General features: G+C 46.3%; 1 protein-coding gene across 1 annotated transcript; it reads right to left on the bottom strand.

Annotated features, from left to right (window-relative positions):
* Positions 1 to 7,101: 7,101 nt before the first annotated feature.
* RNF186 (ring finger protein 186) lies at positions 7,102 to 8,346 on the bottom strand. Its single transcript, XM_046017889.1, has one exon. The coding sequence runs from the start codon at positions 8,155 to 8,157 to the stop codon at positions 7,456 to 7,458; it is 702 nt and encodes a 233-aa protein (XP_045873845.1). The 5' UTR covers positions 8,158 to 8,346; the 3' UTR covers positions 7,102 to 7,455.
* Between the last annotated feature and the right edge of the window lie 16,823 nt (positions 8,347 to 25,169).

Below are 25,169 nucleotides of genomic sequence, written 5' to 3'. Positions count from 1 at the left end.
GCAAGGGTCCGCCGGTGCCATTTCAGAGTCTCAGGGCCGCTAGGAGCTCTTGAGCGTTCCAACCCCAAGCCTGCCCCATCCAGGTGTGGAGCTCCGCCTCTGGCACACAGGACCGCTCGCTGTCAGGTCCGCCTTCCTTCCCTGACACATCCCCGGCTCAGATAGGTCTGCTCTGTGCCCTTGGCTATGTTGTGTACTGAGCAGCTTCCTGCTGCCTGCAGTGCTCTCATTCAGCCCGTTTTCTCTGGCAGTTCAAATCAAATCCTTCCTTCAAGGCCCAGCCAGTTCCCATAGGCTTCCTGAGGCTTGCCTTGGCTGCCCCAACCCCCTTCCTCAGGTCTACCCTGGGAATTCATGTATGCCATGTCCTGCCCCAGACTCTCCTCCATTTAATAGACATCACAGGCTTCACCAGGCACCAGATCTTCTGTTGGGGGAGGGAGGAGGTATCAGAATTCTCTGGGTAGCAATCTTACTTAAAGAGAGATACGGAGATAGGACAGGGCCTCGTGGACAGGCAGGAGAGAATGGCAAACAGCAACGACTCACCAAGACTGGTGATCGTGGAAGTCAGGACAGGAGGCATCTCTCTCTGCCTCTCAGAGGCCATAGGGCCTCGCTCTTGTCTGGCTCTCTGTGTGTTTCAGGTCCATTAGTTATTTGCATTCAGCTTCCTACCTTCAACATGCAGCTGGCTCCGTATCAGCTCCTGAACTTTCACTGCACGTGACCTTGTAACTCAAGCATGTGCGAATGAGTCAGGGCTCCTTTAGACTACAAGAGAAACAGCCCGGTCAAAATGGTGTAAGCAAAGAAAGGGCATTTATTGACTTATGTGACTATTGAAAACTCCAGAGGAACATCAGGTTTCAGGCATGCCAGGTCCGGGTACTCAAATAATATGCAAATAATATGATTAGGAACTTCTATTAGAGAGAAAGCTGGGCTCAGCTTCCCTCTGGGTTGGCTTTACCAGTAGAAAAATCTTTCCCCAGCGGGTGCCAAGACTGCCACCAGAAAGTGCCCCCAAACATTCTACCAGCTTAGCAGCTCTGGTGGAGAAAACTCTCCCTCCGGAGTGTTACCCAGATTCCTGGGTAAAGCCGTCCCTGGCTTAGCCTGGAACCAGACCCTGTGGCCAGGGCACACGGTGCTTTGATTGGCAGGTTTGGGACACAAACTCTCCCCTCAAAAGACATACATGGTATTATTACCATGAGAACCCACCTGGACAGAGATTGGGTGGGGAGGAGGCCAGCCCCTCAAAGAGAACTCCCATCAGGGTGGAAGGTCTCCTCTCATTAGCTGGGGGCAGGGTGGGGAAATGGCACAAACACCTAGGTTCTCTACAGGGCCTTCCACTACCATCCATCTGCTCAGTGCCCCTCATTCTTTGGCAAACAGCAGAATATTCCAAGTCCTTCTCCTCTCCATCACAAGATTCTATTGGGGTTGCCGATCACAGACCAGCTGGTCACGGAGGAGGACACGTGACCCAAGAGGACCAATCAGAGTCCTTCCTTGGGATTTGTTATCATTTACCAATGAAGAAACTTGGTCTCTTTCTTCCTGGAGGTGAAGCGAGGAAGACGTCAGCAGGAGATGGTCAAGTTTCCAAGCTATCGGAAAAAGCTAGTTGGAGAGAACAAAACCCAGATGCAGAGGGAAAAAGGAGGCAGAAATGGGGAGAAACAGTCTGAATGGAGAAGGCCTGGCCCCAGCGTCATCCTTACCAAGGCTCGCCAGGAAACTGCCTTTGCCACCACTTGGTTAAACCAGCCAGTACATCCAAACTTTTGCCTAACTAGCGCAGTTAATGTTTGGGTAATTGGCATAGCGTCTGCGCCAATATACAGCACGAAGTTGTCTCTACCGATGCCCACGATCGGTGATTGTGATGATTTTTCCTTCCTACAGATGTGAGAACAGAGGTTCAGAGAGTTTGAGATTAGGAGCCATTCATCCAGCCAGCAAGTAGCAGAGTGGGGACTCAAACCAGACTGTCTCCAGAGCCACCCCAAAGCTCTGTGACCCTGGGGCACACAGCTCAGCACGGGATTAACCCTGGGCACCCGTTTCCCCCTGAGTCTTTGTCCGACAGCTGCTTAGCATTGTTATGTGGGGCTTAAACGGTTTTTGAACTATGAAATGTGTACAGAAATGCACATGCAAGACATAGGCGCTGACATTCTGGGTTGTAAGTCTTTAATCTGTGAAACGAGGATAATTCAGTAATTCTTACGGGGTTGTCACAAAGACTGAGGGTATTTAGGAAATGTGGGTGATGAATCTAACTCCATCTCTAACATGTTGGGCACTTTTTGGGGGGGGGGGAGGAATCAGTGGGCTTCCCTGAGCATCATTTTCCCATCCGTAAATGGGATAGCTAGGACGTAGTCTTAGGAGGCCATCAGACGTGACTTGAGCCGACGTTGCCACTTACGTGCGACAAGACCCTAGGGGAGTTAGAGGCTGAACTTGAAGAAGTCCAGCTGACTTCATGAAGAAGTCCATGCAAGCACGGGTCCAGGATAGGGGTGGTAGGGTTTCCCAGGGCTATGTGAACAAAGTGCCCCCAACTGAGCGACTTAAACAACAGAAATTGTCCCTCACATTTCTGGAGGCTAGGTGTCCAAGAACCTGGTGTTGGTGGGGTTGGTTCCTGCTGAAAGATCTGGGGGAGGAGAATTCCTTCCAAGCCTTCATCCCAGCTTTGGGTAGTTTGATGGCCATCTTTGGTGTCCCTTGGCTTGTAGAAACATCACCTCAGCCCGCCTTCATCCCCACATGGCGTTCTCCCTGTGTGTCTTCACCTTGTCTTCCCTCATGCATGTCTGTCTCCATGTCCACACTTCCCCTTTCTAGAAGGACCACACTTCCCCTTTCTAGAAGGACATCAGACGTATTGGATTGAGGTCCATCCCAATGACCTCATTTTGCATTGATTATCTCTATAAAAAGCCTATTTCCAAAGAAGGTCACATTCTGAGGTAGCGAGGGTTAGGGCTCCAACATATTTTCTTTCCAAGAGGGAGACACAATTCAACCCCTACTGGGTGCTCAGTGCCTAGTAGTTCTCTTTCCTCAGCAAACTTCCTTATGGAATAAGGTGAGATGCCTGGCATAGAGCAGGTCTCCAATAAATGTTTGTTGAATAAATGCATGGACGGATCCTAAGTTCCAGAGTGTTCTGAATTCTTCAGAGAGTTCTTTACTGACCCAGGAAATAGCTCCCTCCCCCTTTTAAAAAGGTGATTTCCATATATTCAGATCAAAGTATAAAGTTCCTAAGAACAGCTCCAGGCAGATTAAAAAACTTTAAAATTTCTCTTTGAATGTGTTCTATGCTGTTCCTACAGCCCGAGAAATGGCAGGCAGGTCCTTCATTCCTGGAAATGCTTTCCTCTGCCACTAAGAATTCATTGCTTTAGGAAGGGCTGAAAAACTTCCTCCAGGCGTTTGAAAAGAGGTTCCAATAGTGAGCAGGGTCTTATCAGATGAGATGAGAAAGTGCCTGCAGGTAATGGGTCAGGTGGGTTCCCACAACCCTGTGTCCCAAGCACCCCCTAAGCCAGAAAGCTATAACTAAGTAGAGGAAACCCATCTCTTCTTAATTCTTTGCCCTTCGGGCTGGGTCACCCCCATGCCATGAACACTCATGATATGCTGGGAATGTTCCATCAGGTACAGCTAAGTGACTCAAAGTCCAGACTCTGGAGCTGGACTTCGGTGGTGCACTCTCGGCTCCAGCATGGCCTCATTGTGTGACCTTGAGCCAGTTACTTATCCTCTCTGTACCTGAGCAGCCCTGTTTGGTAATTTGGGGGCTAAGAATAGTATCTGTCTTATGGCCTATGTGATAACGTGTAATACGCTTTGCACGGTACATTCAGGTCACGTTAGCGATTATTTTATTAACTGTTGTTGAGAACGCTGCTGATGCTGAGGGTGAAAACAGAAGAGATGAATTCTAGTGTCCAGGCTTTACTAGACTTCCTTATCCATACAATTGAATAGAATAAGACAAGCCTGTCCTCATCATTCCTGTTAGTGCTTTCTAGAACTCAACCCATTTCTTTCTCTTTGTCTTCTCCCTCCCTTCTTTAACTCCTTGTGATCCCAAGGGCTCAGCCATGGGCTATTTCACTATGAGACACGTACTCATGTGTAAGGAACCTGAGCCTCAGACAGGTGATGAGGCTTGTGAATGATGACGCTGGGATCAAGTCAGCCATGTCTGACTCCAAGGCCCCAGAATGGGGAGATAGTCTGATAAGGATGAAATTTGTCTTCTGCCTGCAATTTCTCTTCATCCTTAGGACCTCAACACCAAGCTGTCTACCAGATTAGCTTGGATAATGCTCCCATTCTGGGCTGGCTTCACCCCACCGTCAAGGCCCACCCCCTGCCCGTTGTCATGTTGAATAGGCCCCAAGAGGCTCATTCACCCACAAAGGTCACTGATTGATGATAAAGGCAGACTATTAGGGCCTGGGATTCTCATCTAGTAGCACTGTGAATCCTCGTGGGGGCCCTAGGAGGAGTGTGGCATCGGCTTCCACTTGTGAGTAAAGTGAGGCTCAGAGAAGTTCTGTAACGTCTACTGGTCACACACTGGGTCAGAGCTTAGCTCGGGGCTTAGGCCTGCCTCTCTGGTTTCTTCCACAGGCATCATTTCACAGTGCTGCCTGTGTCCTCTGTTCTCCCCCACCCTTCAGGACAGCCTGCACCAATACTGGCCTCGAGTGCCCTCCATGTGCAGACAGCCAGGGACCAGAATGTGCTTGGGACCAGCTGGCTTCCAAGGGGGTGAAGACGGCAGTGTTAAGACACCTTCTGCCAGGGGGATGGAGGGCCCCCCGGTTGGGGAACGTGTGCCAATGCAGCTTCCTGTAGAGGAGGTTGGGACTGGGTCGTCAAAGTCTATAGGAAACCCACTCCATTTTCATTATTCTCTTTTCTTTTTCTTTCTTCTTCTTCTTCTTCTTCTTTTTTTTTTTTAAATCTTACTTACTTATTTTGAGAGATTGAGAGTGTGTGTGTATGCATGGGAGGAGGGACCGAGGGAGAGGGAAAGAGGGAATCTCAAGCAGACTCCATGCTTAGTGTGGAGCCTGGCACAGGGCTCGATCTCATGACCCTGAGATCATGACTTGAGCTGAAGTTAAGAGTTGGACGCTTAACTGACTGAGCCACCCAGGAGCTCCTTTTCTTTTTCTTTAGTGTAGACCATAGATTCCAGGATTCTGTGGCCTCTCTGGGCACTTGACCACTGGAATTCAGAACCTTCTGAGGTTTTTCCCGTTATCCCTTGCAAGCCCACAAGCAGCAACCAGCTTCCTGGTCATTCTGGAACAGCGCATAAGAGAGACAGATTGATGGGACAGAAAGAGCTCTGGATTAATTCCTTGGAGGAGATCTGGAAGTGTTTGGCTGTGTGACCTTAGGCAGAGGAATTTACCTCTCTGACCATTAGTCTCTTCATTGGCAAAATGATTTCAACTTCATCAGGTTGTTACAAAGACTCAGCTAGAAAATTCGTGTGAGGCAGTTAGTATGGTGCTTGTCACATTGTCAGGACTCAGTAAATATGTGCCCACCATTATGATGGTAGAAATGGGGTTGTCATTGGGAACTTGAAACCTTGATGGAGGTTTCTTCTTGGTGGAGGGCCTGAGAACCAGATGGAATGTGAGTGGAGGTGAGTGGGGGAATGTTCTTTCCCTGTCCTACTGGCAACCATCCCAAATGGCACATGCCCGAGGCCGGCTCAGGAAATGCAGAACAAGTTCCAACATTTGCTCATTGTGGGAAGACAGGGTGTTCTTCAAGCTCACCTGAAGAACTCACACTCACACATACTGCCAGCACGAGGAGAAACAATAGCACGGGTATCCAGGAGTTGCCCTGGAAATACCTTTACAAGAAACAAAGGAAGGCACCCAGATTGCAAGAACGGCTATTTGCATGCATCCTTATGTTTTGAGTTTTCTCTGTGTGAGTTCAGAGGGGACGTGACTCATCCACTGCTCAGGGGCCCAGCTGTGGTACCGTTCCTGGGCTTTGGGGGACTTAGGAATAATCCAGTTCAATTAGCCATTCCAGGGAAAAATGAAACGCAGAGAGGCAAATGATCTTGCCGGACAACACATACCCACAGGGTCAGAGTCCTCCCTTTGGGCTCCAGTGGCCGACTTCTGTCATCCCTCTCTTACAGAGGCACAATAGCCATGAACAAATGCCCAACGTGCACCTGTCATCCTCCCAGGAGGCAAAGTGGGGGTGGGGAAGGACAATGGATCGTGCCCAGTGAGCCCCCTGAGGTTTCAAGTCTGCTTCCCAATTAAGAGGCCTTTGGAGGGAAACAAAGCGTCATCTCCCACTCTCCACTCCCCTGGATCCCTAAGCCCCTCCTCTAGCTGAGACCTGATCCTGGCAACCAGGGAAAGTCATTCCTTCCGGCAGAAGCCTCCTCTGTGTTCCAGAGCAGCCTTTCAGAAGGCTGTGACTGTCAGGGTGAGGTGGGAGAGGTGGGGTTATTGTCAAAAACCGTTGCATTTATGGGGCCTCTTATCTTTATGACAAGAGCTCAGATGGGAGTTGAAATGCAATCACACAAGAAAAGCAACACCCGTACAGAGTTGGGTCTGTAGCGTGAGACTGCGCATCTGATGAGCCGTGGGACCTGCTGTTGGGTGGGGGCGGGGGGAGTCCTTGTAACCTTGAGATTCTCTGAGAAGCCAGAGCCCAATGACCTGGGCCTGGGCAATCCGGTGGGGGAACTGGGAGCAATTCCCAGACTCCCCCACATGCTCTCCACCCCTCCCCAACTCTGCTGACTGAACGTGGGACCCCCAGCAGCCCAGAGCCACTCCTTCACACAAATTCCCCCGCTCCATCCCTGGAGGCGACTCACGGGAACACCCAAACCACCAGAACCTTTGTCGAGGCGGGCAGCATAGAAGGGCTTCCCTGGCAGCATAGAAGGACTCCCACTTCCCAGGAGGAAAAATGTGTCAGAGTCACAGATCTAAACAAACTGCCCGGAAACACAAAAGACCGAACCAAAGCAAAGCGAGAAAATAAAACCATCTACATAAGTTGCAAAAAAAGGAGTCTTGGTTCTATTTGTTCTGCAGTAAGTTCATCAACGTATACAAAGAAAAGCCAGGAGCATTAGAGTAAGAGGAAACAGGAGGCCCCTTGCCGTGGTCAAGGAATCTGCGCCCCCTCCAAGACCCCCCGCAGTTTAGACGCGCTGTGTCCGGGGCAGACGTAAGTCTATCACCCAGGCACACAGTTCCTGACCCAACACAGCCACCTGGCTTTGGCTCGCAAGTCCAGCTGGCATTTAACCCTCCAAGGGAAGCAGCCTTCGTTCAGAGTCCCTTCACCTGGTCGCTGTAAGCCTAACGGGGCCCGAGCGGCAGCAGGTGCCATCTCTTCAGGGCGCGCTCAGGCGATGGAAGAGATCCCGCTGTGTTTCGGTCCTCGGCAGAAAACAGTCCTGGGGGAGGGACAGCCGCTGCCCTGGCTGCTGGCGTGACAGCAGAAGACCGAGGACATTAGCAGGGCCAAGGCGATCACCGAGGCGAGCACCCACCGGATGACGCCCGGGTAGACGAAGGGCAGAATGAGGACAATGAGCAAGACCAGGAGGAGCAAGTGCACCGCCAGGCGCCGGGCGGCCACGCGGTTGGCGTTCGCCGCGTCCTGCGCATCCTCTCCCGCAACGCCGGGGTGCCCTGCCGCCGAGAGGGCGGAATCTGCCAGTCTCTGCGGACAGAGCCGCACCTCCGGCCATGGCCGGCCCAGTCGCGCCACCACGGCCTCCTGGTCGCGCAGGCTGCAGATGAGGCCCCCGGGGACAGAGGTGGCCTGGCGGCACAAGGGGCAGGTGACAGACCAGGTGTTGTCCTGGACACACAGCAGGAGCTTGAGGCAGACGGCACAGAAGGAGTGCTGGCAGCCCAGCAGCTTGGCCGGCCGGGCACAGCTGTAGGGCTCCCGGCACACCAAGCACTCCATGTCGCCATCCGCGGAGCCCCAGTGCCCCGCTGTTGGGCCCACGGCCTTGGCGGAGGGGGGGGTGGCTCTTGCGGAGATGGGCTGGGGCTGCTCTGGGACCCGCGGCTGCGGGACGTCCGCGCAGGCCATTCCGGGCTCGGAGTCAGCGGGACCAGGCAGCTCGGGGCCTGGGCGTGGACGAAGGGTGACCACCGGCGCCGCTGGGACCTGGATGCTGTCTGGCCTCGGGCCGGGCGTCTCAGCTTCCCTCGCCTCCTCGTCAGGCGCCTGGTGACGGCAGCGGTCTATCACCCTTCTCCTGGGGCACTCGGCTTGGCTCTTGGCTTATGTCTTCTCCCGAGTTATTATTATTTATTTTCTGGAAACCTAGGGTTAATCAGTAACTTGTGAGCCTGGGGACCTTGAATTGCCTGATCGGAAGGCGGGAGGGGGCAGGGCCCGAACCGTGAGTCAGGACTTTCCGGTTGGGACCTGGTGTCTCAGGAGCCCCAGCAAGATGGTGGCTGATGAGCTCTGAGATGCATTAGGATCCCCACCCTCCCCTGCCCCCTGGAACCTTTAAAAAATGCAGATCTCTAGGCCCAAACCCAAAGACTGCAATCCTCCTGCAGGTCTGGGTGGGATCTAAGAACCTCCCGGCACAGTTAACAGACATCTCTGATCATGATGCTGATGCCGGTGGCCGGGAGAACCCACTCTGAGAAACACTACCCCTAGCCAGGTTTCAGACAAAACCTTCCAGAGGTCAAGATGGGTGGACAACAGTTTTGTGCTTTGAGCACATTTGCTGACAGGTGACCTCGTGTAAAAGGGACATGAAGGGGGAAAAAACCCACAACTGAGTGGGTGGCAAGGGGTGGTGGGGCGTGGGAAGAAAGTCCGGGACCACACAGAAAAACCCAGACCCAACCTGCTCACGGGTCTCTAGCACACCTGCTACTGTGGCCAGGTGCTTCCTTGTCCCAGCAGCTGTATGAACAGCTATGGAGTCACGAGCATCACGCTTGGGGCCTGCTTTGCCTGCCCCTATCCAATGACAGGTGTCATTTTGGGGCGTGGGGCACATATGCCCTTGGGGGTCGTACGAACTGCTGCCCTTTATTTGGGGTTACTGTGAGCCAAGCCCTGTGCCAGGCGGTCTCCTGGGGTCCCAGCACAGCCTGTAAGAGAGGCGCTGTGAGGCCCGGGAGCAAAGACAGGGTGTGGTCAGGGCCGGCCAGCTGGCAGCCTCCCAGGTGGACTCCCATAGGGCCATGACAAGCGTCTGACTGTGGAATCTGCCAGGACCCAAGGTCAGGTTCCCAGGAACTCAGTCTCACCAGCTCACATGGCCTCCAGGAGGCCGACTCCACCTGGCAGGACTCACGCAGAACTGATGGACGTGCGCAGCGTGCAGTTAAGAAAACGGGATCCCCCTACGTTGCCTTGAACATCGGAGGGTGGTGTGGCACAGCCCATTCCTTCAAAACATGCCTCACGTCGGCCGCATCGACTCCAGGAGGACATGCCGAATGGTCCTTTCGCGCTCGTGTCACCTGTTGAGGTCCACACAGGGTCCAGCTCTTTCCATCCAGCCCTTCCCTCCACCCCAAGGGGCAGGGACTGCCCTCCAGCTCCACCCTGCCCCACGCCCGACCGGGCTTCTATCTCGGAAATCCAGTTCCCCAAATTCTGCCTCTGCCAAGGTGTTTCTTCTTGGCCCTCAGCTTGACCGGTTGTTTCTTCCCACTAATGCTTCCCCCAAGTCAAGCTGAAGGGGGCCTCAGATCTGACTCTGGGCTTCCGTTTTTACCCCATGCCCAGCATCCATCTTGACTTCTCCAGGGGCTGGGCCCGTTTTTCTTTGAGGCAACTATTGCTGACCACTGTAGTTCCCATTCTGAGGAAGGGGGAAGGGGATGAGATTCAGCAAAACCCGTCAGCATATTCCATCCTATTGGCTGCAGCCATTGATTTCCACCCAGGCAAGTGATCTAAACCAAGCCAATTGAGATTCAATTCTGGAACTTCCGATGAGAAGCTTCTCTTACTGCTAGGTTTCCAAACTGGAGGATGGGCCCCTGGGCCTACTAGGACCACCGGGTCAGAGAGCCTGCCTGAGAGTAAGGCGAGCGCAAAAGAAAGATGAGAAGAGAGTCAGAACCAGCTCTCATGACATCGTTTGAATGCCTGGATCCAGCCATACCTGCCTATCTATCTTCAGATTTTTTAGTTATATAAATCTATGAAATCCACCCCTGTTTTCATTCTTCAGCCAGCTCAAGCTGGATTTCTGTCCCTTGTATGAGAAAGTCTTCTGAGTAACATAGCAAGAAATGAAGAAAAGGAGCCTTTACTTGCTGTCGGACGCAGGGTCAAGCATCACAAGACAATCAACCTGTACATGGCCAAGAGTGAACGAATGCCTGTGTGTTCCTATGCTCAAAGGGAATCTGTCTTTTCGCTGCTTTGACTCGTATCAAATACTACTCCTCTGTGTTTGCTAAACGCTGGGAAGAGTTGGGGATGGAGGAGGAAAAATTTGTTGAGCTGTATTCATTTATAATGAGAAACAGGAAATCAGGTGGACAACACAGTGATGTCAGTGTGGCTAGTGCTCCCCCCTGCCCCCGCAACTCTGCTAGCCAGCTCTAGGGAAAGTGAAATAATCAAGAAGGTCGCTCACTGGGTAAGCTTGTTATCAGACCAAGGGAAACTATTTATGGGTCGCGTCTAAAGAGGAACCTTTTAATATCATTGGGCAACCATCATTAAGAAAATTTATTACGGGGCACCTGGGTGGCTCAGTCAGTTAAGCGTCTGCCTTCAGCTTCTGTTGTGATCCCAGAGTCCCTGGATCAAGCCCCACATGTGGCGCCCTGCTCAGCGGACAGCCTGCTTCTCCCTCTGCCCCTCACCCTGCTCATGCTCTCTCTTGCTTACTATCTCTCTCTCTCTCTTTCTTAAATAAATAAATAATGTTTTTTTTTTTTTAAAAGAAAATATATTGGTTGTAACAGCCCAAATATTACAGGAAAAAAGAACGTAGAACATGGAAGTTCCTTTGATTACTGCTCCTGAGAATGATGGCTTTTAACAGGTGTTTCTTACATCCTACCATTGTAGTTTGGGAAACATATTATTTATTTGTTTGTTTATTTATTTATTTATTTATTTATTTATTTCTAGTAGGGCAACGCAGGGCTTGAACTCATGACTCTGAGATCAAGACCTGAGCTGAGATCAATGGTCAGACGTTTAACCCACTGAGTTTCACAGGTGCCCCAATACTTTGTTTCTTCTCTTTTTTTTTTAAATATTTTATTTATTTATTTGACAGAGTGAGAGTTAACAAGTAGGCAGAGAAACAGGCAGAGAGAGGGGGAAGCAGGCTCCCTGCTAAGCAGAGAGCCTGATGTGGGGTTCGATCCCAGGATCCTGAGATATTGACCCGAGCTGAAGGCAGAGGCCTAACCCACTGAGCCACTCAGGTGCCCCAGTACTTTGTTTCTTAAAGGTGCTTTGGCTTAGCTATGTAGCATCAGCTGGCTTTAAACTAGACATCCGGTGCTTGTCACTTTACTAGCTGTGTGACCTTAGGCAAGTCATTTCAACTTCGATTTTAATTTGGTCAAACAGAGACATTAACTTTGTAGGAAATTGTGGGAGACAGTACTTAAGCCCCCCACCTCCATCCGACTGCTCAGGGAAGGCTCAGTAAGGTAGGCACCTTGCTTTATAACCGACCTCGATGTCATTGATCTCTCCCAGGGACATGGAGATAAGACGGTTTGGTGATCTGGTTAGGCGGTGCCTCTCAGGGAGGGGTGAATGTGTGCAGGGATCTGGAGTGTAGCCTGAATCGGCGCTGTCTCAAGGGAAGTACAAAATGTCTCCAGAGACGTAACATGCAAATTCATCTAGGATTCTCAGTTCTGCTCTGTGTTATGTTTGTGTTTGCTGTAATAGGAGAATTTGAAAGCTTTGAGTCCTTCCAAATCTTCAAACAAAATATATTTGTGTTTTTTTATTTTTTATTTTATTTATTTATTTTTAAAAATTTATTTGACAGACAGAGATCACAAGTAGGCAGAGAGGCAGGCAGAGAGAGGGGGAAGCAGGACCCCTGCCGAGCAGAATGCCTGATGCAGGGCTCGTTCCCAGGACCCTGAGACCACGACCTGAGCTGAAGGCAGACAGATAAGGATTGAGCCACCCAGGCACCCCATATTTGTGTTTTTTAATTGTTGTACAAATACGAACTCATTTGTTCTCTGTAAAGCCTTTTTTTGTTTACCCCTTTGAAGTGCATTTTCTTCCATCTGGTGGCTTCCTCCGACCCTGCAGCTTTAAGGAGCTTGAGAGGTACAGCCTCAATGGCGGATAGACTTCCACAGTCCACTGCCAGTGGGGAAGGCAGAGCCAGTTCTCCCGATGGACCCCCTGGGCACGTCGTGCTGGTAACCACGGACCGACACCCTGCAAAGACATTGCTGATCTGAGCTTAAGGCCTGTCTCAAGTTCACCAGGGGAAGAGTGAGAAAACAGCAATGTCATGAGGTTAAACTGTTTGATCCATGCCTGGCCTCTGATCTTGGCCAACGCACACTCACTCCACATTCCAGCGTCCACAGAGGACTGTGCCCCAGTCAGATGCCCCATCATCCTCGGTCCTCTCTGCCCTGAGCTGGCTGGTGTCTCAGCTCACAGCCTTATTCTAGAATTCCTGCCTCTGTGCACATCAGGAACCTCCCCCTACACCCCCCCCCCCCCCCCCCCCCCGAGCATCTCTGGTCCAAGGACAGTCTGCTGGAGGAGACAGAGGAATAGCGTTTGGAACAAAGTCACAGTATCAAGATGACGAAGATCAAGTACAGAGGAGAGGGAGAGACGAAGCACCCACTGTGGGACGTTTGAACCTGTGCTTTGCTTTCTTTTACTGTTTTTAAAAAATAATTACGTAAGGAAAATCCATGTTTATTTATAGAAAATGAAGTTGCTGATGAACAAAAAGTAAAAGAATATCAGTGATCAGCAGTCTCGCCGCCCACAGAAAACCAGTTGCGAGATCTCCTTGCAGACTTCTGTCTGTGTGTACTTACACGAAGATGTTTGCCCGTTACAAGGGGACGCTGCTATTTATATTTTGATAATCTGTATTTTTACCCACCAGTTTATCATACATCTCTTTCCATATTAATACATGTACTTCAAATCATTCCTGAAGGGGGTGGGATATTCTGTCTCACGAATGTACCGTATTTTTGTGAATCAGTTCCCATGAGGACCATGTCTAGGCTTTCCCATTTTCCAGAATTACCAGCAATCCTGGGATGTACATCCCCAGACATGCATTTTTCATATCTGACCCTTTCAAAGTTTCCATATGTACATGATCTCTCTAGCAGCCATTTCGGCTGGGGAGCATCTGGTGGGTCAGGTCCCAAACCCGGATCTATGTTGAGTTGTCCATGACCCTGCTTTAAGTCCCAAAGGCTGGACCTGTCAGCTGATGGGCCGTAGATGAAGCCACTTTTGACGAATTCAGAATCATCACCGTGCCTCTCTCCCCGAGGTTTCAGAAATCAGGTAACAAACTCTTAGACAACATTTTCTTTGAATTCACAGTGATTCTAGGGTCTAGACCCATTTTCCCAATGCCACCTCTAAAATTACTTTCCGGTCCCTCCTACTTCTTATCTCTTTGCCTGGCTCTGGTTCAGATTTCAACTTGGAATTCTTCCTTGATCCCCTCTGTCTACCTCCTGGGGTCTAGTCCTGAGACCCCAGCCCCTTAACTGCTCCCTCAGCTCCATGGAGCTAAGCCATGGGCAAAGGAAACCCCACCCTTTGCATGTGGCTCAGGCCCTGAGGGGAGCACCTCTGTCCCCACGTGGTGGAGGTGGAGCATCTCCTGGGTTCCAAAAGGTCCTTGTCTTCGTCTTCTACAACCTCTTTCCTGCGACCTCCAGTTGTGTGGACTGAGAAGATGAGTCCAGGAAAAGAGGGGTTGGAGGAAGAGGTGTTCTTATTACATCACCAGAATGACAGAGCACTGGAAGTCTGGTCCAGTCGGATGCCATGGCCTTAGGCTACCAATGGACCAACTCTATAACACCTGGCTGAGAGAGATTTTCGTTGGAGTTTAGTTCACCCATTCTTCCAGATCTAAATTTCTCAAACTGGTGCTCGCTTCGGCAGCACGTATACTAAATTTCTCAAACCGTGTCCATGCAACTCTAGCTTTCTGTGAGCTTCTTAAAAGGTACTCTCCTGAAAAAATGGGGGTGGGTAGAGAAGAAGGTTCCAGAGACAAACATGGGAGAGAATGCATCCTTTACCTGAACTTGGGGATTCACACGGATGCTGGAGTGTTAAAAGCTCTTTGAAATCCCATTGTTAGAAAACCTGCTTGATTTTGATTAATCCCGATTTTACCTTGAACTTCTCTGACTGTGGAACCAGTTTCCTGTAGAGTACTTTTCATTGCCATGTAAAACTTTGGGGGTGCTGAGAAATAGTTTGGGAAGTGCTTTTGGATCCAACTAAATCATCGAAAATTGGATTTGCCTCCGCGTTTTCTTAAAGACTCTCACTGAATTGTACTTGGGACTATTTTTGTTGGCTTTTCTTCCCCAAAGGGCACTCTAACAAGTAGGCTTATAAGACCACTACTGCATGGACATTCAGGGATGTGGCCAGGGACACTTGTGTCTGACACTATTCGGTGTCACTCAGTGACACCTATATACACACACACGTGAAAAATGTCCTTTTGGGCTAAGTGCTGGCAGAACCTTTGTTTCATCTGAGGGCAGATTGTCTGTCCACACTACTTAGATATTCCAAATTATATATTGTAACTTCCCATTTTTGCTTTGGCTGCCAGGAAGCTCAACCCTAGCCATGGCAAAATATCCCATTTAGCATGTGGTGCTGCTGCAGCCCATCCCCATACCCTTCAGGTACATTTCCTATTCTAGTTTATGGTTTATTTAGTCCTGAGGTCTGATGTTCCATCTTTGGGTTTATATTTCATTTATATACATATACATATATAAACATATTTTAATATATATATTTTGGAATTTTAGAATTTGGAAATTTGGAAAACATTTTGGAATTATTTATATATATAAAATTCCAAAATGTTTGTACAAAGAGGAGATATAGAAAAAAAGAAGAAGAGACATGGAGATAGAATAATAGAAGAAAACTTGGTAAATACAGAGTGGGAGAGGGTGGGCATGTAACGTTAAGGAATTCCTTGCTTGAAAAGAATCCCATGGGCTCTCGCCTCCTTCGACTCACACTGTCCTGGATCCAGGAGCCTGGAGACGACATGTACCCATCTGGGAACACCTCTCCACTTTTCCTCGGCTCACCACATTCCAGGAAGCACAGACCTGGGATCTGGACCACTGGGCCATGTGAAAATTAGTCCTTCCAGGCATGGTCTGTGACCATACACTCTGTTCTGCAGAGTGATCAGCCCAAGGTCAAGAGGCGGCCAAACCAGCCTCTCTTTTCTCCACAATGTCCAGTCCTGGCCTTTGCAGAGTCTTCCTGGGAGGAAGACACTCGACTATACATTAGAGTCTCTTGGGCACCTGGGCTTTGAGTCATGGTGGATGGCTATTTTTGAGCAGATTGGCAGGTCAGACAGAACAGCGTTTATTTTTTTTTTAATTTTTAATTTATTTTTTATTTAGAGTCAATAAGCCATCCTACAGCACATCATTAGTTTTTGATGTAATGTTCAATGATTCATTAATTGTGTATAAGTCAGAGATGCGGAACTCTGAGGAGCCAGGCTAACCTGATTCTCAGCTTCCTCGTCTACTTAATGGAGATGAAAATTGTGTCTGTGCCAGGAATCTTTTGGTCATAGGAGTCAGAAAACTCAACTCAAGCTTGCATAGCATAGCCCATGAGGAAAGGGAGCTTGTTGGTTCATGTGACTGGGAAGTCCAGTGGCATCCGGCTCCGAGTGAACCTTAGCTTGGGGCTCTCACAGGACCTACTGTTTGTTGAATGTTGTTATGGCTTAGTCACTTACTCCCTACCACACACACCTAGGAAATAGAGTTTATTTCTACTCTGGGATGAGGAAACTGGGTCACAGAGAGGGTAGATGGCACTACATGGCTAGCAGGTGATAGCCAGGGAGGGAGGGGTCCAGGTCCTGCTCCAATGCTCCAACTGCTCAGTTAGATTCCTCCTTTGCCAGCAACACGTGTGTGGGTAGCATGTACCTTTAAGGGTAAAGAAGGAGCCCTAACACCCGGCCCTTCCTACCCCAGCACTCCCACCTCACCACCACGATCTGCTTCGAGCTCCGTGAGGATCTGATCTTATGAGTCCCTTCGTCCTTGTGTTCTCAGTCGCTACTTGGACTCCAGACTCCCAGGTCACGCCTCATCTTGGGTCACTGATCTCCAAAATTCTCTATCATGCCCTATTCAGTCTCCTTCTCCTACTCATTTCTGGCTCCTAGAAATCTTCCACTGTGCCCCCTAGGATTAGGTTATCAGCAAAAACATCTCCATATCTTGACTTCTTCCCTGGACATTCCCTTTGCCCACACATGCTACCAGGAACCCAGCTCCTCCTTGGGATTCTGCTGTCCCTGCGCCCTCCCAGGTGGAAGCTGTTGGTCCTCTTAACACCCTTGTACTGAGGGGTCTGGAGGTGGCCAAGTGTCCTCTTAAATCCTTATTGTCACATGTAGACACTTCTCCCTCCCCTCTTCCTAAAACCTCTCAGGTTTGGACTTACCTGTCATCAAATACCAATTTCTATTCTCTTCATGGACTTCTGGCTCATTCCCCTCATTTCCCAGTGATCTGGCCTCCTGGATCACTGTTGCTTGCCCCCCACCTCCGCCGGCATGTCCAATCTGAATTTGTGATGCTTGTAACACATTTGTGTCTGATCCTTCCAAGCACCGGGACTTCTCAGTTCCTTGACCATCCCTCTTCCTATGATCTTGACTCCCACCCTACACAGTATCTCAGACCTCCAACCATGTTTTGCTTTTACTAATAAACCACAATGTCAACTTTGTGCATCCATCTCTCTACCTACCACTTCCTGTCTTTCTAGTTCACTTTTTTTAATACCCAAACTCTGACAATCTCTGGACATTGGAACCTCCAGCGCTTCTATCAGTGTTTTGTGGCCCCTTGTCTTTTAATGTCCTCACTCTCTTTCTTCCCCAGCTACAATTCCATGGTCACTTATAACAACCACTTGACTTCTTGATGAAATCCAGCTCTCCACGTGTTCTGTGCCTGTCGCAGTGAAGCTAAACAAGCTGGAGGAAAACATACAACAAAGCTCACCATGCTCTTCCAATGGGGCTTTAATACTTCCAGGCAAGGACCCACCATGTCTTTAGTCCATTGGTTCTCCCCTCTCCAGAATGGCTAGTTTGCATCTTCTGTTCTCTCCTGAAACCCCCACTTCTTCCCATCCTTACTCTTACCTGTTGACCTTGCTGCCCATTTATTGAGATAATGAAAAGAACTTCCTTAGTCTGCCCCGCCCCACCTGCCATCCACCAGGATCTGCCCCCACATTCTCTGCCTCCCCTCCTGTTCCCATAGGTAAACTTCTGTGCTTCTGGCTAAAATCAGTATTTCCATTTGTGAACTCCACCCCCTCTCCTTGGGTCTGGCCAAGGCCATTGCACAGACAATTCTCTCCTCTCTTTTGTACAACATCACTTCTCATGCCTCCTTCAGGATCATTCCCAAAAGCATAAAAACATATTTTACTTTTCTTATAAATTCTTCTCAGGTGGACATGCAACATTTTTCAAAAATAGATCACATATTAGGCCATCAAACAAGTTTCAATAAATTTAAAAGGATTGAAGGCATATAAGGTATGTTCTCTGACTACCATGGAACAAAATTAGAAATCAGTAATAGAAGGAAATTTGGGAAGTTCACAAATATAAGCTAATTAAACAGCATACTCCTAAATAATTAATTGGTCAAAAAAAATTAATTGGAGAAATTAGAAAACACCTTGATATGAATGAAAAAAAAAACGCACAGTGTAGCAAAAGTTATGGTATGTAGCTAAAACAGTGCTGAGAAGGAAATTTATGACTATGAACATCTATATTAAAAAAGAAAAAAGATTCCAAAGGAATTACCTGAACTTCTACTTCAAAAGTTGAGAGAAGACGAAGAAAGAGAAGGAAGAAGAGGAGAGTGGAGGAGAAGGAGGAGGAAGTGAACTAAACTGAAGCTAAACCTGAAAAAAAAATACCCCAAAAAACAGAAAGGAGAAAATAACGATTAAATGAAACGGAAGATAGAGAAATAATAGAAAAAAATCAATAAAACAAAAAGATATCTCTTTGGAAAGATCAATGAAATTGACAAACCTTTAGTTAGACTAACCAAGAAAAGAAGAGAGAAGACTTAAATCACAAAAGTAATGAATAAAAAGGGAACATTACTACTGATGGTACAGAAATTAAAAGGACTATAAGGGAATACTATGAATAATTATATGTCAATAAATCAGATAACCTAGATGAAATGGACAAATTCCTAGAAAGGCACACATTATTAAAACTGATTCAAGAAGAAATAGAAGAAACAGAAGAAAGAAGAAATAGAAAACCTGAATAGACAAGAATGAAGATGGAATTAATAATCAAAAAATTCTCACAAAGAAAAGTACAGGACTAGATGGTTTCACTGTAGAGTTCTAGCAAATGTTTAAAGAAGAATTAGAACCAACTCTTCCAAAAGAAAATGGAAGGGGTGGGAATACCTCTGAACTCATGTATTCCCCTAATACCAGAACTAGACAAAGACATCACAAAGAAAAAAAAAAATAGAGACCAACATTCCTTATGAATGTAGATGCAAAAACCCTTGACAAAATTTAGCAAACCAAATCCAGCAGAATATAAAAAGAATTATATACCATAACTAGCTGGGATTCATCAAAGAAATGCAAAGATTGGCTCAATATAAAAAATCAATTAATGTATTACACAATTTTAATAAAATAAATGAGAAAACCCATATGATCATCCCAATAGTTGCAAAAAAAGCATTTGGCAAAATTCAACACACTTTCATTATGAAAACACTCAGGAAGCTAGGAATGGAAAGGAACTTCCTCAATTTGATAAAAGGCAACCACAAAAAAAACCCTATTGAAAACCTAGCTGTTGCTTTGTTTTGGTTTTCACAGAAATTGACAAGCTGATTTTAAAATTCATATGGAAATGCAATGGACCCAGAATAATCAAAACAGCTTTTAAAAAGAAGAACGAAGTTATAAGACTCAGTTCCTGATTTCAAAAATTACCACAAAGCTACAGTTATCAATACCATGTGGTGTTAGCAAAAAGGTAAATGTAGAGTTCAGGGGAGTTGAGAGTCTAGAAGTAAAATCATACATTAATGACCAATTGATTTATTTCTTTTTTAAAAAGATTTTATTTATATGAGAGAGAGAGTGCAGAGAGAGAGAAAGAGAGGGAGAGAGAAAGAGGGCATGAGTAGGGGAGGGGACAGAGGGAGATGGAAGGGGAGAAGCAGCTCCCCAATGAGCAGGGAACCCAACACAGTCTTGATTCCAGTCAGACCTAAGCCACCCAGATACCCCTACGGCCAACTGATTTTCAATGAGGATGCTAAAACAACTCAACAGGGAGAAATTGTCTTTTCTTTTTTTAAAAAAGATTTTGTTTATTTATTTATTTGTCAGAGAGAGAGCAAGAGAGCGAGCGCACAAGCAGGCAGAGTAGCAGGCAGAGGCAGAGAGAGAAGCAGACTTCCCACTGAGCAAGGGGCCCAATGCGGGACTTGATCCAAGGACCCTGGGATCATGACCTGAGCTGAAGGCCACAGCCTAACCAACTGAGCCACCCAGGTATCCCAGAAATTGTCATTTCAACAAATGATGCTGGTTCAACTGGATATCCATGTACAAAAGAGTGAGGTTGGACATTCTATATGAAAATTAACTCAAAATTGAACAAACCTAAATTTAAGAGCTAAAACTATTAACATGCAAAACACAGAGATGGGAATCCTCATGACCTTGGATTAAGCAACAGTCCCTAGGTCTGACATGTAGAACACAAGCAACCAAATGGAAAATATAAATAACCTGATCAAAACTGGCAAAGACTCTCACAAATGTGAAAAGAAAATCCATAGAACAAAAGAAAATACTTAAAAATTCTGTCTGGTAAGGTTTTGGCATCCAGAACACATAACAAACTCTTATGACTCAACAGTAAAAAGACAACCCGATTAAAACATGGGCAAAGGAGTAGACATCATTTCTCCAAAGAAGATACATAAACAGTAATTGATAAGCAATCGAAAAGATGCTCATTACTTATTAGCAAAATGCAAAGCAAAACCACAATGAGGTATAACTTTCACCCACTAGAATGACTGTAATAAATCAAGCAAACAGTAACTGGTGTTGGGAAAATTGAAACCCTCATGATTGCTAGTGGGAAAGTAAATCATGCAGATACTTTGAAAAATATTTTGGCAGTTTCTCAAAAAGTAAAACAAGATTACCCATTGACTTGGCAATTATACTCCTGGGTATATACACAAGAGAATAAAAAACATATTCACATAAAAACTTGTGTAATGTCCCAAATAGCCAAACTGTGGAAAGAACCTAGATGTCCATCCACAGATGAATGGATAAAGAAGATGTGGTATATATACACAATGGAATACTATGCAGTCGTCAAAAGCAATGAAATCTTGCCATTTACAACAATGTGGATGGAACTAGAGGGTATTATGCTGAGCGAAATTAGTCAGTCAGAGAAAGACAATTATCATATGATCTCCCTGATATGAGGAATTTGAGAGGCAGAGAAGGGGGCTTGGGGGATAGGGAAGGAAAAAATAAAACAAGATGGGATGGGGAGGGAGACAAACCATAAGAGACTCTTAATCTCACAAAACAAACTGAGGGTTGCTGGGGGAAGGGGGGTAGGGAGAGGGTGGTTGAGTTATGGAATTACAGAAGGAATGGGCTATGGTGAGTGCTGTGAAGTGTGTAAACCTGGCGATTCACAGACCTGTGCCCCTGGGGCTAATAATACATTATATGTTAATAAAAATAATTAATAAAAAAACAAACTTCTGAATGAATGTTCATGGCAGTATTATTCACAATAGCCAAAAAAAAAGTGAAAATAACCCAAGTGCATTAACCAATAGAGAGACAAAATGTACTTTATCCAAAGAATGGCATTTGGCTGTAAAAATGAATAAAGTTACGACACATACAGCAACATGGATGAACCTTGAAAACTCTGCGCTAAATTAAAGACGTCAGATAGAAAAAGTCACATATTGTTTGATCCCATTTATAATGTCCCCAGCAGGCAAATATGTAGAGTCAGAAACCACAATATTGATGATAGGGGATAGAAGGAGAAGATTTGGAGAGTGACTTCTAATGGGTTTGGAGTTTCTTTTTGGGGGGATGAAAATATTCTGGAATTAGATGATGATGATGTTGGCACAACCAGGTGAATATCCTAAAAGACAATAAATTGTGCACCTTAAAAGATTATTTATTCATTTGTCACAGAGAGAGAGAGAGAGAGAGAGAACACAAGCAGAAGAAGTGGCAGGCAGAGGGAGAAGTAGGCTCCCCACTGGGCAGGGAGCCCAATGTGGGGCTCGATCCCAGGACCCTGGATTCATGACATGAGCTGAAGGCAGATGTTTAACTGACTGAGCCATCCAGGTGTCCCTAAATTGTGCACTTTAAACCAGTGAGTGTTACAGGATGTGAGTTACAGCTCAATAACTCGCAGGACCTAAGTTTTCACTGCTGGGGACGGAAGATACAAATATTGAAAGGGAGAAAACTAGAATAAACTCTGAGGTTTTGAATTAAAATGAGGGGTCTGTGTGAACTCTCAGCTTTTGGTGAAAAAAAGTTTCAGAAATAAATATAGATATGTGTGTGTGTGTGTGTGTGCGTGTGTGTGCACACACATGTGTATCCTTATCTCTTTGCTGAAGGGGCCTGGGAGCAGTGACACCCCCGTAGTGATCCTCAGAGACAGCTAGCCAACTTGTTTCTAAATACCATTCTCCACCAAGGACTGTGCTAAGGGGTCCAGGGAAGCAGAACACCTTGGAGAAATTGTTGATTCCAAGGCGGGGGGGAGGAGCCCAGAACATCATATGGTTGCCAAAAAAAAAAAAAAAAAAGGAAATGGTCAAAGAGCAATGGTCCACGGTCCAAATCAAGGACAATCTGGCAATAAAAAATTAATGATAATAGTGGATTAAAACTCATGAAATGAAATGAAATAAGAAGCCACTAGTCCATATAGATACAAATCCATAAAGGAATGAATTGAAAATGTCATGAAGAAAAGGATAGTTACAGAATTTCAAAGTGTTAACCCACACAAAGGGAAAGAGAATAATGTATGGTGCTGGCAGGCACAATCTTAATCAAGAGGTAAAAATGAACATCAATAATGGGATAGATCTAAAGAATGTTCCCCCTAATAGGACGAAGTGAGAACTCAGAGGTGCTCTTCTAGTGTTCCTGCCGATGATGTGAAACTTCAATAGAATCATGAGGGAGTATCAGTCAAACCCACACCCAGGGACGATCTATGAAATCTTAAAAAATGTTAAGATCATTCAAGTCAAGGAAAAGCCAAGAAACTGTTCCAGATTAAACGAGTCGCAGCATGTGGTTTTGAACTCAATCTTTTTGCTATAAAGGACCTTGTTGGGACAATCAGTGAAGCTTGCATGAGGTCTCTGCATCAGATGGTGCTTATTTCCTGACTTTTATAGTTTTAGTGTATAATGGAATGTCTGTGTTTGGGGGAGACATATACTGTTGTATTTGGTGGTGATGCGTCAGGCTGGCAATTTTTTCTCAAATGATCCAGGAAAAAAAGCTCTTTGTGTCCATGGTATGCTGGAGTCCACTGTGGTTGTATTTTCCCACCTATGCATTCAGTAACATCACCTTGGTAGCTTGAAATTGTGGTGGGAGGATTTACACCACGGCAATTAGCAAATGTTACAACTCAGGGCTTGCTTGCACCGGCGAGCCAACAGTTGAACATTAATCAGGATTCTTTGTAGCATCTTTCCAACATTTTGGTACATTTTTTTTGTTATTTCAGAAACTTATTAAGTTACAAAAAGGAGAAGATTTATTGACAAGTTTCTGTTTCGAGCCCTCCTTTGAACAAAGCTTGCAATAAATACATAAACATTTGTATTTTTTTACTCAAGTAAAATTAAATACAGTATTATACTGTTTCAGGTGTACAAAATTCAGCAGTTCTGCACGTTTCTCAGGGCTCATGATGATAAGTGTAGTCTTAATCTCCATTAACTGTTTCCCCTGTCCCCTCACTCACCTCCCCTCTGGAAACTGCTAGTTTGTTCTCTATAGTTAAGAGTTTCTTTTTGGTTTGTCTCTTTTTTTTTCTTAGTTCATTTGTTTTGTTTCTTAAATTCCACATGTGAGTGAAATTACATGGTATTTGTCTTTCTCTGACTGACTTAATTCACCTGGTGTTCATTTCACTCTAGGTCCATTCATGTCATTGTAAATGGCAAAATGTCATGCTTTTTATGGTTGAGTAATATTCCATCATGCATATGCCCCCTCTCCCCATACATTATACCACATCTTCTTTGCCCATTCATTTATCGATGGACATTTGGTCTGCTTCCATGTCTTGGTTATTGTAAACAATGTTGTAATAAACACAGGGATGCATGTATCTTCTAAATTAGTGTTTTTGTTTTCTTTGGTAAGTATTCAGTAGTGGAATTACTGGGTCATATGGTAATTCTGGTTTTAATTTTTTGAGGAACCTCCATACTGTTTGCATAGTGGCTACAAAAAAGGGAATGTTTGTACAGTGTTTTATAGTTAACAGAAGTATACTCCTGTACCTTCACTTAAGATTCTTGACAATCCTGGGAAGTAGAAATTATCGTGCCCATTATAGAGACAAGTAAACTGAGACTGAGATAAGTTGGGATCTTAAATTTTAGAATAATGGCTCTTTTTATACATCTTTATGCCCTCAGTGCCTGGCATATTCCTTGACATATACTAGTTGCTCAATAATGGTAACCAAATCTCCAAGCAGAAAAGGCAAGTCTCCAATCTAGAACTTACAGCTATATAAATTCATTCTAAAATTGAATGGACCCCAGGTTGAGTCGAACTTTTCCCCGACCACCTATACCAGCACCCCAGGACCCCAATCATAGTCCTCTCTGTCAGTTTGATCTCTTCTCCACACCTGTTCTATGCATCTGAATTTTCCTCTGGGCCACACTGGGTGGCAAGTTCGTGGAGGACAATCCCGGAGCATTAGTGTTTTTCCTGTGAATGAACTCCACCCACCTTCTTTTTCTCTTCTCTCTGTTGACCCTAATTTTCCTTCTCTCTTTCATAAACAAAGCATGAAGTCATCTCGCTAACAACTGAGCCATCCTCCTCTGCACGGAGACTTCCAGAAGAGTAATTTTGCATCAGAGTGAAGTCCTGGTTTTATAGCTTTGGCCCCACATCACAGGAAAAATCATCAGGGTTGTCTCGCTGTTTCTTGACAGTGAACTTGGGCTCTAAAATAAACAGCGGTGACTCAAAAAGAGGAGGAAGGAGAGACAGAATATTTTCCTCATGTAAGGAAGGGTGTGAGGGTGAGGGCATGGTTGGGGGGGTGGAAGATAGTGCTTGGAATTTCTTTTCCTCCCTTTTGTCACCTTCTGGGGAACTGTCTTCACCCTACAGAGTCAGTATTACCTATTCATCCTCAAGAAATTTGTCTGCCTCCTCTTACAACTGAGTTAGCAGCTAGGGGGATCTTCATCCGGTTGATGTCGGGACCACGGTCCGAGCAGGTGGTTGGCATTCTAAGTTTTCTGCCGGCAACACAGTTTGCTCACGAACAAGTGGATCTCTCATCAGAAATAAAAGAGAACTCATTCCAAACATCTCACTTTAATTTTTTTTTAAAGATTGTATTTATTTATTTGAGAGAAGAGACAAAAGGAGCATGAGTGGGAGGGACAGAAGCAGTGGGAGAAGCAGACTCCCTGCTGGGCAGGGAGCCAGATGTGGGCCTTGATCCCAGGACC

Source organism: Meles meles, chromosome 1 (assembly GCF_922984935.1).
Source record: "Meles meles chromosome 1, mMelMel3.1 paternal haplotype, whole genome shotgun sequence".
NCBI classification, from domain to species: domain Eukaryota; kingdom Metazoa; phylum Chordata; class Mammalia; order Carnivora; family Mustelidae; genus Meles; species Meles meles.
Note: the sequence above shows the minus strand (reverse complement) of the source record. Positions and strands in the feature narration are given on the sequence as shown.

What these genes read in the sequence shown, in the direction of transcription:
- RNF186 (XM_046017889.1), bottom strand. Translation starts at nt 8,157, where the DNA reads ATGGCCTGCGCGGACGTCCCGCAGCCGCGGGTCCCAGAGCAGCCCCAG.